Source organism: Mustela erminea, chromosome 14, assembly GCF_009829155.1.
Source record: "Mustela erminea isolate mMusErm1 chromosome 14, mMusErm1.Pri, whole genome shotgun sequence".
In the NCBI taxonomy this organism is placed as follows: Eukaryota; Metazoa; Chordata; class Mammalia; order Carnivora; family Mustelidae; genus Mustela; species Mustela erminea.
Genome location: NC_045627.1, coordinates 22,218,990 through 22,233,496, shown reverse-complemented (window position 1 = coordinate 22,233,496; position 14,507 = coordinate 22,218,990). Strand labels below are relative to the sequence as shown.

The 14,507-nt window shown below is 37.6% G+C and overlaps 1 protein-coding gene across 1 annotated transcript in view; it reads left to right on the top strand.

The window, feature by feature from the left end:
- The window catches only part of PCDH15 (protocadherin related 15), a 1,723,534-nt gene that overhangs the window by 1,215,747 nt on the left and 493,280 nt on the right, over positions 1–14,507 (top strand). The window contains exon 9 of the mRNA XM_032313059.1: positions 6,802–6,921. Within this exon, the coding sequence (XP_032168950.1) occupies positions 6,802–6,921 (120 nt within the window). The remainder of the gene's footprint in view (positions 1–6,801; positions 6,922–14,507) is intronic.

The following is a 14,507-nucleotide window of genomic DNA, read 5'->3' as shown; positions in this document are numbered from 1 at the left end:
TTGATAATGCCATTTTATTGATAAAGTGTATCTTTCCTCTTATTTAGTTGTTTAATAAACAATCAAAATACAGATCTAAAATATTTCTCATAAGTGCTTTAATCCAAATTTAACATTCATAAGCAGGAAACAATTCCAGAGGAGCAGGGATCATCGAGCTCAGGGGAGCTAGAGATGAGACTCAATCCTCTCAGTTTCTGGTCGGTTGAGTTTTTAAGCCACACTCATAATGAATTACTAGTATTGTTTGTCACGTACAGTCCATCTTCATGATTCACTGATTCTATAATTGCAAGTTTGCCTCCTTGCTCAAATTTATTTATAAGCCCAAATTCAATACTTGCCAAACTTCCATGCTCATTCACAGACATGTGCAGAGGAATGAAAAATTTGAGTCATGCCCTATACACACATCTACCTCAGGCCAAACAAGATGATGCTCTACCATCTTGTTTCATGTCTCTTACTGTAAACAAGTGTACTTTTTCTGCTATCTAGTTAGTGCAACATTGTTTACATCTTTGTACTTTTTGCTGGTGATTTTGCTGCTTAAAATGGCCCCCAGGGGTAGCACTGCAGGGCCATCTAGCTTCCCAATACAAGAAGGCAATATGTACCTTACAGAGAGACTATATGTATTAGGTAAATGTATTCAGGCGTACGTTATAGTGCTGTTGGCTGTGAGCTAAATGGTAGTGAATCCAAAACACATATCAAATAAGGTGTCTTTAAACAGAAGCACACATAAAACAAGGTTATATATTGACTGGTTGATGAAAATGTTGTGACGAGCCTGGGGGGGAACCTAAGCTTGTGTCACCCCTAGCAGTGGGATAACTCCATATTCTCTGTGGAAGTTGTGGTTCAGTATTTAAGTCTGTGCCATGGTGACTTTATAGAACATAATCGCCATGGATAATGAGAAGGAATTGTATTTATATGAAACCATAAATAAAATGCTTCTGTGGGAAAATACTACAAGTAAACTTGCAAGTGAGGACAAGTCTTCTCTTTTAGGGGTGCTGTTCATAATTTTTCGGTCAGCTTCACTCACCATGAATCACAGTTAACTGAGAACTGTTCATTTTTTGCATTCACATTATAATTTATCTTCTGCATCTTCTTGAAATAACTGAAATTTCTTGCTTTGATTTTCTTTAATTTTACCATTTGCATGTATCTACATTTTCTGTATTTCCCAATAGCTGTATAAAATCATTTGTGAAAGCAGACATGAACTAAATAAGTAAGTGACCCCCTCAGGCAGCTGCCCACACTGATAATCGTCTCATGCATTAGAATGCCCTTCAGAAAGCCAAAATTATATTTCTGAGACTTGTTGAAATGTTAAAGAACACAGAACATGGTCATGTGCATGGCAGATGTGCCCTGAAAACTGTGAATAATAATGTATAGGGCAGCATGGCTTTATAATATCATATTGAGAAATTCATGAAGCGCCCCCTCTACAGAGAGTAAGTCATGGTGATGCGTGTGTATTTATATTTATTCAGAGTGTGTGTATGTGTGTGCATATGTGTGCGTGTGTGCACGTGTGGTTGCATACATAGGTGTGTGCCTCTGTTCAATATACCTGTAGTGAAAATGAATGAAATCTGCTTTTTAACACCATTTCTCATGTTTCATCTCCCTTTGCTTGTTTGCATCTAGAATAGGCCATTTCTTTGGGACTTTTTGGTTTCTCCAGACCTTCCATATAAAGATAAAATGCTTTATCTTTTTTTTTTTCTTAGCTATTTCTCTTATATTATTTTTTTATCATGTTATGTTAGTCTCCATACAATACATCATTAGTTTTTGATGTAGTGTTCCATGATACATTGTTTGTGTATAACACCCAGTGCTCCATGCAATCCATGCCCTCCTTAATACCCATCACCAGGTTCCCCCCACTCCTTTCGCCTTGAACCCTCAGGTTGTTTCTCCAAGTCCACAGTCTCTCATGGTTCGCCTCTCCCTCTGATTCCCCCTGCTTCATTTTTCCCTTCCTTCTCCTAATGTCCTCCATGTTACTCCTTATGTTCCACAAATAAACAAAACCATATGATAATTGATGCTCTCCACTTGACTTATTTCACTCAGCATAATCTCCTCCAGTCCCCTCCATGTTGATGCAAAATTTGAATATTCATCCTTTCTGATGGAGGCATAATACTCCAGTGTATATATGGACCACATCTTCTTTATCCATTTGTCTGCCAAGGGGCATCTCAGCTCTTTCCACAGTTTGACTATTGTGGACATTGCTGCTGTGAACATTGAAGCTCTTATATTAGTTTTAAACATCCCTGACCCTAGCCCTTTTCTGATGGGTCAACCAGGTAAGTGGTAGATCACAGAGAAATGTGTGCAGCCAGTCACTGACCCAGGTTAGTGCTGCCTTTACCTGTGCACGTCTGCATGGGATGTTTCCTCATTCTGTTAGTGGACACAGTAGGAACAATGTGTGCTAAGATGTTTGGTATGAACATTCAGCTGTGGAAAACAGCAGCACTCACTTGTCTATGCAAATGCTGAACTCATAATGAGGCATATTTCCTGAGTCCTTTGCTGTCAACAAATAAATACCACATTTTCAAAGTTGGAGGGAAAGTCTTTAATCCAGTTGTTAGTGAAACTATAGTGATTGTTAGTGAAATTATAGTGAATAGAGACAGCACCCAGACTAAATACAATGCTGAGACCTGCTGTTATAATAACCCTTTCCACTTAATTTTCAAGGACCTAAATTCTCCTTTTAAAAAAAAGGGCTTAAAATCCTATTTAGAGATTATGCATGACCTTTATTATGATATCATTACAGAAATGAGAAAATTGATTCTCTTTGTCGACATGAGGAAATTATTTCTCCTTTATTTTCCTTTCAAAGATACTAAGACAATTGACTATGGAATCATACTTCTACTTGTAATTTCAGGGAATAATAAAAACATATATGGGCACATGAATTCTATTGGGGGCAATTATGTGTGGCACCCCAAAAATAAGGTTAAATCCTAAAATGAGAGTGATTAAAATTGAAATATTTTTTGGATAAGGTTCAAATTGCATACATGAACAAATGCACAGTAAGTCCTTTCATGTGTAATCCAACAACAGTCTTTGTTGGACCTCGTCACTATGTGCACTTTTTCTAAATGCAACTAAAAATATAATATAGGGTTTGTTTTAAAAGATGATGTATTAAAATTATACTTCTTTATAAATGTGATTTTTAAATGTAAAAGAAATATGTCTGATGGAGAGGAAAAATATCAATTGATGATAATATATTAAGGCACTTTAACACTCTTAGGTTGCCTTTTGTGAATTTCAAAAATGTTTAGACAACTGTAGAAAAACAGAATTTTTCATGGTTTGGGTCTTTGAATTTGCAACTATGTCTTTGGATTTGCAAATATCACACAGAGAGAAGTAAAATCTTTCAAATCATTTATTCCAACCAAATACGGTTATGCAATATTTGTTTTTAGAAACTTAATCTCAGATAAGACTGGGAAACATAGAAAGTTGTGAGATTTAGAGAATATTATGCTTTATTTTCTCCTTGACTAACAACAGTTCTTATCTTCTAACAACTGCCATTTTATTACTTACTCAAATCAGCAGGGACATTTCATTTGCATTTTGGATTTTGAGACTCAAAGGCGAGATTAGTTGGGTTTTTTTCCTCTACATATATAAATAATACTTCAAACTTTACATCTAGTCAGATTGAATTTATATTGTTAAAGCCAGCATGTAGAAAAATGTCAGCCTGTCTACATAATTTAAAATTTCCAACAGAAAATAATGTCACTGGGTAATAATATAGCTGTTGAATGTTACACAAATGGTTACATGATCAAGTGAGAGAATCATAAGGTTTTCTCTTGTTTGTCATCATGATTCAAGCCCCAGTGTTTCATAATGTACAGGTGAGGCACTACTGATTGTGTTGAAACTTTGCCTTCCTTCAATTAAAAAAGCAAAGCAAAACAAAAGAAAACAAAATACTTGTTAAGAAAAAAATTGGTTTTAGTAATAGTGAGTTGATTAAAAAATTTTTTTTTGTTCTAACATCTTGTTCTTTTAGGTGCATATTATAAGGGCTGGCAGAATTAATTAAATAGAGGGCTTGTGATTGTTTTCAGCACACTTTGTGCTTGTCATTCTAAAGCCCTTCTTCCCTGGGGTCCAGCCCACTAACTATCTGAGCACCTCTAGACACTGGCATGTGTTCCCAGCTCTTCCAACCTCCTCTTCCTTCCCCTTAGTACCTGTGTTGTGCCCTTGGCTTCAGGACTTCAGAATCCCTCCCTACAATGAGTCTAGTACTGTAGGATATGCTACCTCAATGAGTAGATAGAGAGACACCGACACATCGTTTTCAAAATCTGCCCACACCTACTATTCACGTTTTTCTGTTTCATTTTGTCTTTGTTTTGATTCCTTTTGATTTTTTAAAATCAATCCCACAGCACAGTTTTTTTGTTTTGTTTTGTTTTGATAACAAAGACCTTTAAAAAATACCTCATTGGTGGCGGGGGGGCACCTGGGTGGCTCAGTCAGTTAAGCACCCAACTCTTGGTCCCAACTCAGGTCTTGGTCTCAGGTTTCTGAGTTCAACCCCTGTGTTGGGCTCTATGTCAGGTGTGGAGCCTACTTAAAAAAAAAAAAAAAAAAAAAAAAAAAACAACACCTGTGGGGTGCTGTGGTTTTGTTTTATTATAAGGTTACCAATAATTTTATTTTCACACAGGAGACAGAAGATACTTTGAAATCATATGTTAGGTGATGTATAGGTGATAGTCAAATCCAATATATATATTTTGAAGCAGATCCTTTGTTTCCATTGCTACTTCCTTTTTAAACAGTATTTCCTAATTTTTAAATAAGCTTAGTGTTTGACTTTGACTTCACTACAATGACCGATGTTTCCAAGAGCCTTGATGAAGGGAAAGAGAAATATAGAGGTATTCTTACCACAGAAAATACTTGGTTTTAATAGTTACTAGAAATAAACCATCATTCAATTTTAAAATTTGATAATTTAAAAATCAAAGCAAGCTGCATTAGAATGATTTAGATGATTTTTTTTTTCAAGAAAGCACAATATCTTTGGGGACTAGGATTACAATTTTAAAAATGAAAATTGTCAGTTTAGAAGTCTTAGCAGTCTTTCATTGACCTCACATTTTCAACCAGGGTCTCCATCCATGGTGTCCAGGCATTCTCAAATGTGCTGTTCAGACCATCTCCTCTCTTCTTTGTGTTCTCTTTGACCTGTGGAAGTCAAAATTTGCCCTGAGACCTGCCTGCCAGGAAGGCTGACTTTGTAAATGCTCACTACTTTGTATCTATGGCTTGTTTCTTTCATCACACTTGTAATTTTTTTTTTTTCTTAGATCAGAAGTTGCAAAGTATTGTAGTTACAGGGCCTCATGCATATGTTTTGTTTGGCCCATTCAGTCCATAGTTTAATTCTCTAAAATCTAGGCCAATCTAGAACCAAGACATTTCTCATAAAATTAGGATATAAGAAGACTATATTCCATCATGGCAAGAATTTGCTTCGTAGAATGTATTTGATTCTCAGTTTGCCCCCAAGCACATCAAGATCGCCTCACTCATTTACTCATTATGTGGTCGATCCCTGTAGAGGTCTGGATTTGTACCCACTGAAAACAGGAATACATGAGACAACTCATTTTCTTTTCCATCCTGAAACTATTTCTCAATGAAAGAATGCCATTTAAAAACTAACAAAACATATCTCTAAAATAAAAAAAAAAGAAAAGAAAAGCCTCTGACACATAGACGCAGAGAGGTTATGTTTATTGATAAAATTTATTTATTCATGATTTCAATGCAGGGATTAAGGAAGAAAAGTGTTAGATGCAAACACAACAAGAAGGGTACCTTATTCTGATGTGGGATGGAGCATGCTTTGCTGGGGATAGTTTAGGAGAAGGGATGCTGAGCAAGTGGAAATGTAACTCATGAGGAGGGCTCCAGCTAAAGCTTGACTTCTAGAGGCTCTGGATGTAGGAAGGCACTGCGCAGGGAATGACCTACTGGTCAAAGAAAATAACAATGACTCTCGGTGGAGAGCAACACTGAATGAAGCTAGATACACAGGCCAAATGCCAAATCATGGTCTTGTGTGCCATAATAAGTTTTGCCATTGTTTGAATCCCAAAGGAAAAGATCTGGTCGTCTTGCCAACACCCAGCACTCAGTGGCCTTCAGCAACTGAGGCAACTCGAGCTCTCTCCCTCCTCCAATGCATAGAGCACCACTGTCTCTGATGTCCCATCCTCAAACTTCCATCGTGTTATTCATCTCTCCTAAGTGGTTTTTGACTTTAAAATAAAGATGCTAACTTCCACATACAATTTAAATTCTAGCTTGTCCATAACTTAATCCATCAAGGTTTTGGGTTTTTTGTTGTTGTTGTTTGTTTGTTTGTTTGTTTGTTTTTAAGGGAGGAACAATAGATGCATTCTCTCCACAGGGGCTGAGATGCTAATGATCATAAATTGGTTCAAATGTGCTTCACACTGAGTTAGGGCCTTCTGTTTTTCACCCAAAGCAAGGACCGTGATGTTGAAAATTTCAGCTTTCACAAGAACTCGTATGGAAGGTTTAGAAGCGTTCTTTAGAAATGCGTCAGGTCTGTGGCCTTAGGCAGCTGCCTACTCTCCTTTGTGTAACAGAAGGCTGAGCTTGTGCTAGAACACTTCTGGTGTGCTGTTGATGGAACGAGGATTGACGGCTTTTATTTTATTTTGTTTTCAGCTCACGCCAGTTGGCACCACGATATTTACAGGATTTTCAGGAGACAATGGAGCTACAGACATAGATGATGGGCCAAATGGACAGATAGAATACGTTATCCAGTATAACCCTGATGATCCGGTATGTTAGTATCTACTTGTTATGTGGCATCACCATGAGGAGTAAAAACAGGGCTTACCCCAGGAGATCCTTACTATGTTTTTCTGTTACTTGACTCCTTGAACTACATTAGTAGCCATTCAGCTGTTAAAAATTATCTCAAAATCATCATCTTTTAACTAATTGTGTTATATTTTTAAAAAGCACTTTGAAAACTTCTGGGTGGGTTTTGTAGACAAACACTTAAAATGATTTATAGGTACAATATGCCATTTTCATGACATTTCCATTGTGCTTGTGGACTCTTAAGCATTCCAAATAAATCATCAGAGGTGGTGTAACTAGTGTGATGTATATGTTTTATGGTGCATGCCAGGTAATACCACACCACCACTGTCCACCAGGGAAGCCTTAGGTAGAGAAGAGAACAAAGCCTTTAGCTGTGTCCTTCTTTTTTTTTTTTTTTCTTTAAGATTTTATTTATTTATTTATTTATTTATTTGAGAGAGAGAGAGAGAGAAAGCATAAGCAGGGGAAAGAGCCGGCAGAGGCAGAGAGAGATATAGACTCCCGGTGGAGCAGGGAGCCCGATGTGGGACTCGATGCCAGGACCCTGGGATCATGACCTGAGCTGAAGGCAGACACTCACTAACTGAGCCCCACCTTTTTTTTTTTTTTTTTTAGATTATTTATTTTTGATTAGAACATAGGATTTTTTTTTTTTAAGGCTGTGAAATTATTTCTTTCACACTGCTAAGATCAAAATGGTTTTGTTGCAGCCTGAGCAAGAAGCCGTCCCTTCCTCCTTCCCCCAGAAAGCTTCTCAGGGTGCCATTGGTGCCCCAAAGCATTCTTTTGAAATCACTTCTTTAGTGAATTTTCTTTTTTCTTTTTCTTTTTTTTCCCCTCAGACAACACTTTATTGAGAAAACATTAACCATAAGTTCATTTGATTTTAATTTCTTTTTTTTTTTTTTTAGCATATAATGTATTATTTGCTGCAAGGGTACAGGTCTATGAATCCTCAGGCTTACACACTTCACAGCACACAATAACACATACACTCCCCAATGTCTATAACCCAACACCCCGCTCTGTACCCTCCTCGCCCAGCAGCCCTCAGTTTGTTTTGCGAGATTAAGAGTCTCTTATGATTTCTCTCCCTCCCAATCCCATCTTGTTTCATTTTTTCCTTCCCAACCTTCCAAGCCCATTGTGTGTGTGTGTGTGTGTGTGTGTGTGTGTGTGTGTACCATATCTTCTTTAGCCATTCATCTGCTGATGGACATCTAGGTTCTTTCCATTGTTTGGCTATTGTAGACATTGCTGCTATAAACATTCGAGTGCACATGCCCCTTCGGATCACTACATTTGTAATGGATTATTTGTTCTTTGGGTGTTGAGTTTGATAAGTTCTTTATAGATTTTGGATACTAGTACTTTATCTGTTATGTCATTTACAAATATCTTATAAGAACATATTATGAGCAACTATACACCAGCAAATTTGATGATCTGACAGAAATGGGTGCATTCTTAGAGATGTATTAACTATCAAAATGGAACCAGGAAGAAATAGAAAACCTGAACAGACCCATAAACACTAAGGATATTGAAGCAGTCATCAAAGATCTCCCAACAAACAAGAACCCAGGGTCAGACGGCTTCCCAAGGGAATTCTACCAAACATTAAAAAAAGAATTAACACCTATTCTCTTGAAACTGTTCCAAAACATAGAAATGGAAGGAAAACTTCCAAACTCATTTTCTGAGACCAGCATTACCTTGATCCCAAAACCAAAGATCCCATCAAAAAAGAGAATTACAGAACAATATCCTTAATGAACGCAGATGCGAAAATCCTCACCAAAATACTAGCCAATAGGATCCAAAGTACATTAAAAGGATTATTCAACATGACCAAGTGGGATGTATCCCAGGACTGCAAGGTTGGTTCAACCTCTGCAAATCAATCAATGTGATACAACTACAACACATTAATAAAAGAAGGAGCAAGAACCATATGATACTCTCAATAGATGCTGAAAAAACATTTGACAAAGTAAAGCATCCTTTTCTGATCAAAACTCTTCAAACTGTAGGGATAGAGGGTACATACCCCAATATCATCAAAGCTATCTACAAAAAGCACACAGCAAGTATCATTCTCAATGGAGAAAAACTGAGAGCTTTTCCGCTAAGTTCAGGAACACAGCAGGAATGTCCATTATCACCACTGCTATTCAACATACTACTAGAAGTCCTAGCCTCAGCAATAAGACAACAAAAAGAAATTAAAGGCATCCAAATCAGAAAAAAAGAAGTCAAACTCTCACTCTTTGCAGATGATATGATACATTATGTGGAAAACCCAAAAGACTCACTCCAAAATGTAGAACTTGTACAGGAATTCAGTAAAGTGTCAGGATATAAAATCAATGCATAGAAATCAGTTGCATTCTATACACCAACAGCAAGACATAAGAAAGAGAAATTAAGGAGTCAATCCCATTTACAATTGCACCCAAAACTGTAAGATACCTAGGAATAAACCTAACCAAAGAGGCAAAGAATCTGTACTCAGAAAACTATAAAGTACTTATGAAAGAAATTGAGGAAGACACAAAGAAATGGAAAAATGTTCCATGCTCATGGACTGGAAAATAAGTATTATGAAAATGTCTATGCCACTTAAAGCAATCTACATGTTTAATGCAATCCCTATCAAAATCCCATCAATTTTTTTCAAAGAAATGAAACAAATAATTCTAAAATTTATATGGAACCAGAAAAGACCTTGAATAGCCAGAGGAATATTGAAAAAGAAAGCCAAAGTTGGTGGCATCACAATTCCAGACTTCAAGCTCTTTTACAAAGTTGTCATCATCAAGACAGTATGGTACTGGCACAAAAACAGACGCATAGGTCAATGGAACAGAATAGAGAGCCCAGAAATAGACCCTCAACTCTATGGTCAACTAATCTTTGACGAAGCAGGAAAGAATGTTCAATGGAAAAAACACAGTCTCTTTAACAAATGATTTTGGGAAAACTGGACAGCCACATGCAGAAAAATGAAACTGGACCATTTCCTTACATGAAAATACGCTCAAAATGGATGAAGGACTTCATTGTGAGAAAGAAATCCATCAAAATCCTTGAGGAGAACACAGGCAGCAACCTCTTCGACCTCAGCTGCAGCAAATTCTTCCCAGAAATAGCGCCCAAGGCAAAGGACGCAAGGGCAAAAATGAACTATTGGGACTTCATCAAGCTCAAAAGCTTTTACAGAGCAAAGGAAACAGTTAACAAAACCAAAAGACAACTGGCAGAGTGGGAGAAGATATTGACAAATGACATATGAGATAAAGGGCTAGTATCCAAAATCCTCAAATAGCTTATCAAACTCAACACCCAAAGAATGAATAATCCAATCAAGAAATGGTTAGAGGACATGAACAGTCATTTCTGTAAAGAAGATATCCAGATGGCCAATAGACACATGAAAAAGTGCTCCACATCACTCGGCATTAGGGAAATACAAATCAAAACCTCAATGAGATACTACCTCACACCAGTCAGAATGGCTAAAATTAACAAGTCAGAAAATGACAGATGCTGGTATGGAAAAGGGCCTCCATTTTTTTATTGCACCTCTTTAATGGCTTTTTTAATTTCATCTTGGTGGATTTTAGTTCTTTTATTTCTCCAGAATGGGCTTTTATTTCTCTAGACAGGGTTTATTTAATATCTTCCCTGCCTTTTTCAAGCCTGGCTAACACGTTAAGAATCATCATTCTGAACTCTAGATCTAACATATTACCAATGTCTGTATTGATTAGGTCCCTAGCTTTCAGTACTGCCTCTTGTTCTTTTTTTCTGTGGTAAGTTTTTCTGCCTTATCATTTTATCAAGATAAGATATATGAATAAGAGAATAAAATACTAAAAGGGTGGCAAAGGCCCCAGAAAGTAAATGCTAACCAGATCAGAAGAGACCCCAAATTGGAAGAAGGTAGGGGGATTAAAATATATATATTAAAAGTGTATCTTTTTAAATATATATATATATACATATATATATATATGTATATATATATATATGTATACTAGACTGGTGAATAGAACAGAGCACCAACTTGATTCAGGGAGTATTTTCGTCTTTTAGAAGAAACTACCTCCCAAAAGTTTAAAGAAAGAAAATTTTATATATATACAAATATAAGAGTAAACATGATTTAGGGATGGAATATGACTATAAAGCGGAAAATTAAAAAATTAAAATTCTAAGAAAAGAATTGATAAGATAAATTGGTTGGAAAAAGAAAGAAAGTGGAGAGAATGTGCTCAGGTTGGAGAGTAGAACAAAGCCCTCTGCTAGATTTAGAGTATATTTTGATCTATAAGAAGAAATTGTATCTTAAGATTTTTTTTAGAAGAAATAACCCTATATACAAAAAATTCAGTTAGATATACAAATTAGTATAATAAAATTAAAGTTAGATACAATGAAAGATAAAATATGACTATAATAATGAAGGTTTAAAAAGATTTTTCTAGAAAGGTATTTTTAAGATAAACTAGTTAAAAAACATTAAAAGGGGAAAAAGGAAAAGTTTAAAAAAATTAGAATAAGAAAAATATAAAATTTAAAAAATTTAATTACTTCGTGAGACTAAAGAATCTTGGGGAGAAAGCCATGCATTCCATGCCTTGCTTTCCCTTCCTCTGGAATTCCTCTGTTCTCCATGATCAGTGAGCTTGGTCTTGACTGGATATTCTTGCTGATCTTCTGGGATGAGGCCTGTTCCTAGGATTCTTAAATGTGTTTGCCTGAGGTGGAATTGCACCACCCTTGCCAGGGGCCAGGCCAAGTAATCTGCTCAGGCTGGCTCTTAGGAGCTTTTGTTCCCTGAATGCTTTTCATAGAGCTCTGGAGGACGGGAATGAAAATGGCGGCCTCCCAGTCTCCAGCCTGGAGGAGCCAAGAGCTCAGGACCCCGCTCCTCAGTGTGCCCTTGGAGAAAAACAGTCAGTCCCTCCCAACTCCCTGGTCTCTGGCCACACTCCGAGCTAACCCTGCCTGTGACCCAGCATTTCTGTCTCTGGTGCACAACCCTGTTTGGAGTCTGAAACCCAGCAGATTCCTGCTGCACACCCCCAGAGGAGGAAGGTGAGTCTCCACGGATCTGCCACTTGTGGGTCTCTGCTCAAAGAGCAGTGTCTTGAATGTGCCATGGATGATGGTTTAAGGTAACCCTGAGCTAATAGCCCCCTGCTCAGCTCCTTCTCTGCAGCCAGCTTCCCCACTCCTATATCTGCGAGCTTTGCTACATTCAGACACCCCTGGTTTTCTGTGAAGCCATAGGTGCTGAGACCACACTGTCGTCCTGAGCCCGCAAGGGCTCCACCCCTGCTTCATCTCTGGAGCAATGTCCCTCAGTGGAACAGACTTCTAAAACTTCGGTTTTTGTGCTCCGCTGCTCCACTGTTTGCCAAGAGCTGGCCCCTGCCACCGCAGTCTGTCTTCCCATATATCTGCTTGGATTCACCTCTCCACATGTCCTACCTTTCAGAAAGTGGTCAATTTTTTGTTTCTAGAATTGCTGCTCTTCTTCTTTTTGATCTCCTCTTGGGTTTGTAGGTGTTCAGAATGGTTTGATATTTATCTAACTGAACTCCTGCAACCTGATGTCATCTTAGTCTGCTACTCCTCTGCCATTTTGATTCTCCCTCTTAAGTGAATTTTCTAAGTGAATACTCCTCTTATATGTTTCATATAAGGAAAATAGAAAGAGGTGAAGCTAATATTCTGTATTTTTTTTTTAAATTATGTGTTTGTTATATAAGCTTTAAACAAAGAAACATAAACATTTAGCTTGCAGAGACTGAGAAGGGCCTATAGGAACCACCTCACACACACACATAGCGTGAGAACTAAGTGAATCGTGAATGTTCTCATCTTCTTCTGGCAGATCAGTTCATGAGAGGGAGAGAATTTGTCTCAGGAGAGTGGCTGGCTGGTGTGAGCAGGCTCTCCGAGCTGTAGACTCAAGAGTCTTTCTAGAGCACACGGGCTCCTCTTCTTCTCTACTGTGTTCTAATAAAACAGTTCAGTTTTTATGGTAAAATTTTCGAAATAGGGAACAAAAATGAAAAGGGAAAAGAAAAGCCCCTGGACACAGCAGAACCTATGAAGGATTTGGAGATGTTTTTGTTGGTTCTATGTGTCTTTTCCCCTAAGTGTGTTCCCACGTGCTTGTAGGTAGAGACAGTGGAGAAAAGGAAAAAAAATAAAAGAAAGAAAAAGAAAAGACAGGGAAGTAAGAGGATATGACAGAAAAGGACCATAAATAGAAAGGGTTGCTCAAGAAATTGAGTGAAAAAGATCAAAGAAGGAGCAGAAGACAAAACGACAAGAGAAATACTTTTCCTTAAAAGCAGAAACAGACGGCTGACCGCACATTTGATTTCTGGACTTTCTTCCTTAATCCTTATTTTTTAAAAGAATTCATTGTCTATGCATCCCATGTTTCTAGCTTACATTTTATGAAGGTTGTTTCCTAATTTTTACTCTTCAATCTATAAAAATGAAACTCCCAGCAACTATAGAACAGCCTGGCCATGTATTTTAGGGAAACATTTATTGCCTTTCCCTAAAAACCAACCTATCCAAGCTATAGATGTAGTGTGAGATAAACATGCATTACTTAGGAACGATCTTTTAGAAGTTTTATGAGGCTGGAAATCCTTGTCACCTGTGCAGGAATTCCTTCTGAAGGCTTCCTCCTTTCAGGGATTTGTGGACTAGGCATGAAACATAATATGTGCCTTTACTGCCTAGAGACTGGAGAAGCTGATCGGCCACATGTAGTTTCCAAATTACAGAAAAAGAAAAATGTGCTCTAGCAAGCTATCAGTTCTGTGGAATAAGTAATGACATCCTCTGGGCATGTGCCTAATTCAATGAGGCAAAAGAATAAGGCACCACGAGAGCACCTAACTTGGGGTTTATTGCAGGGAGAGGGGAGCCTGCCCAAGCCACATCCTTGCAGAGAGAACCCATCTTTAGCCATTGGGGAAATTTCCTGTAAACCTCAGTTACCTACTGATGTTTGTTCCTGCCACTATTCAGTTGCTAGTAACTATGCTTCTATTAATAACACTATAATATTCACCTACTAACTTCTTAATTTCAAAACAAAATTGTGTGGGGGGCAAACATATTTAACCTGAAAATGTGGCCACCTCTGGCATCTATCACCACAATTACGATTTCTTTCAAATGAGTCCCACAGTGTATGGATGGGTGAAATTGCAGATTGATCTGGTCTACTTAAAAATCTCAGGATGTTTGTTTCTTTTTGCTTGTTTGTTTTCCAACTGATGCTGCATTATTCATTAGCAGGAATCACAAATTAATGACCTTGATTTCCATTCCACTAAAGACATTTTGTTTGGCCACAGATTAATTTAAATACTTTATTTGTATTTACATACTTGAGAGAGAGACAGAGCCTAAGCAAGAGGGGCAGAGAGAGAAGGAGGGAGGGAATCTCAAGTAGACTCCATGCTGAGCACAGAACCCAACGTTGGGTTCAGTCTCCT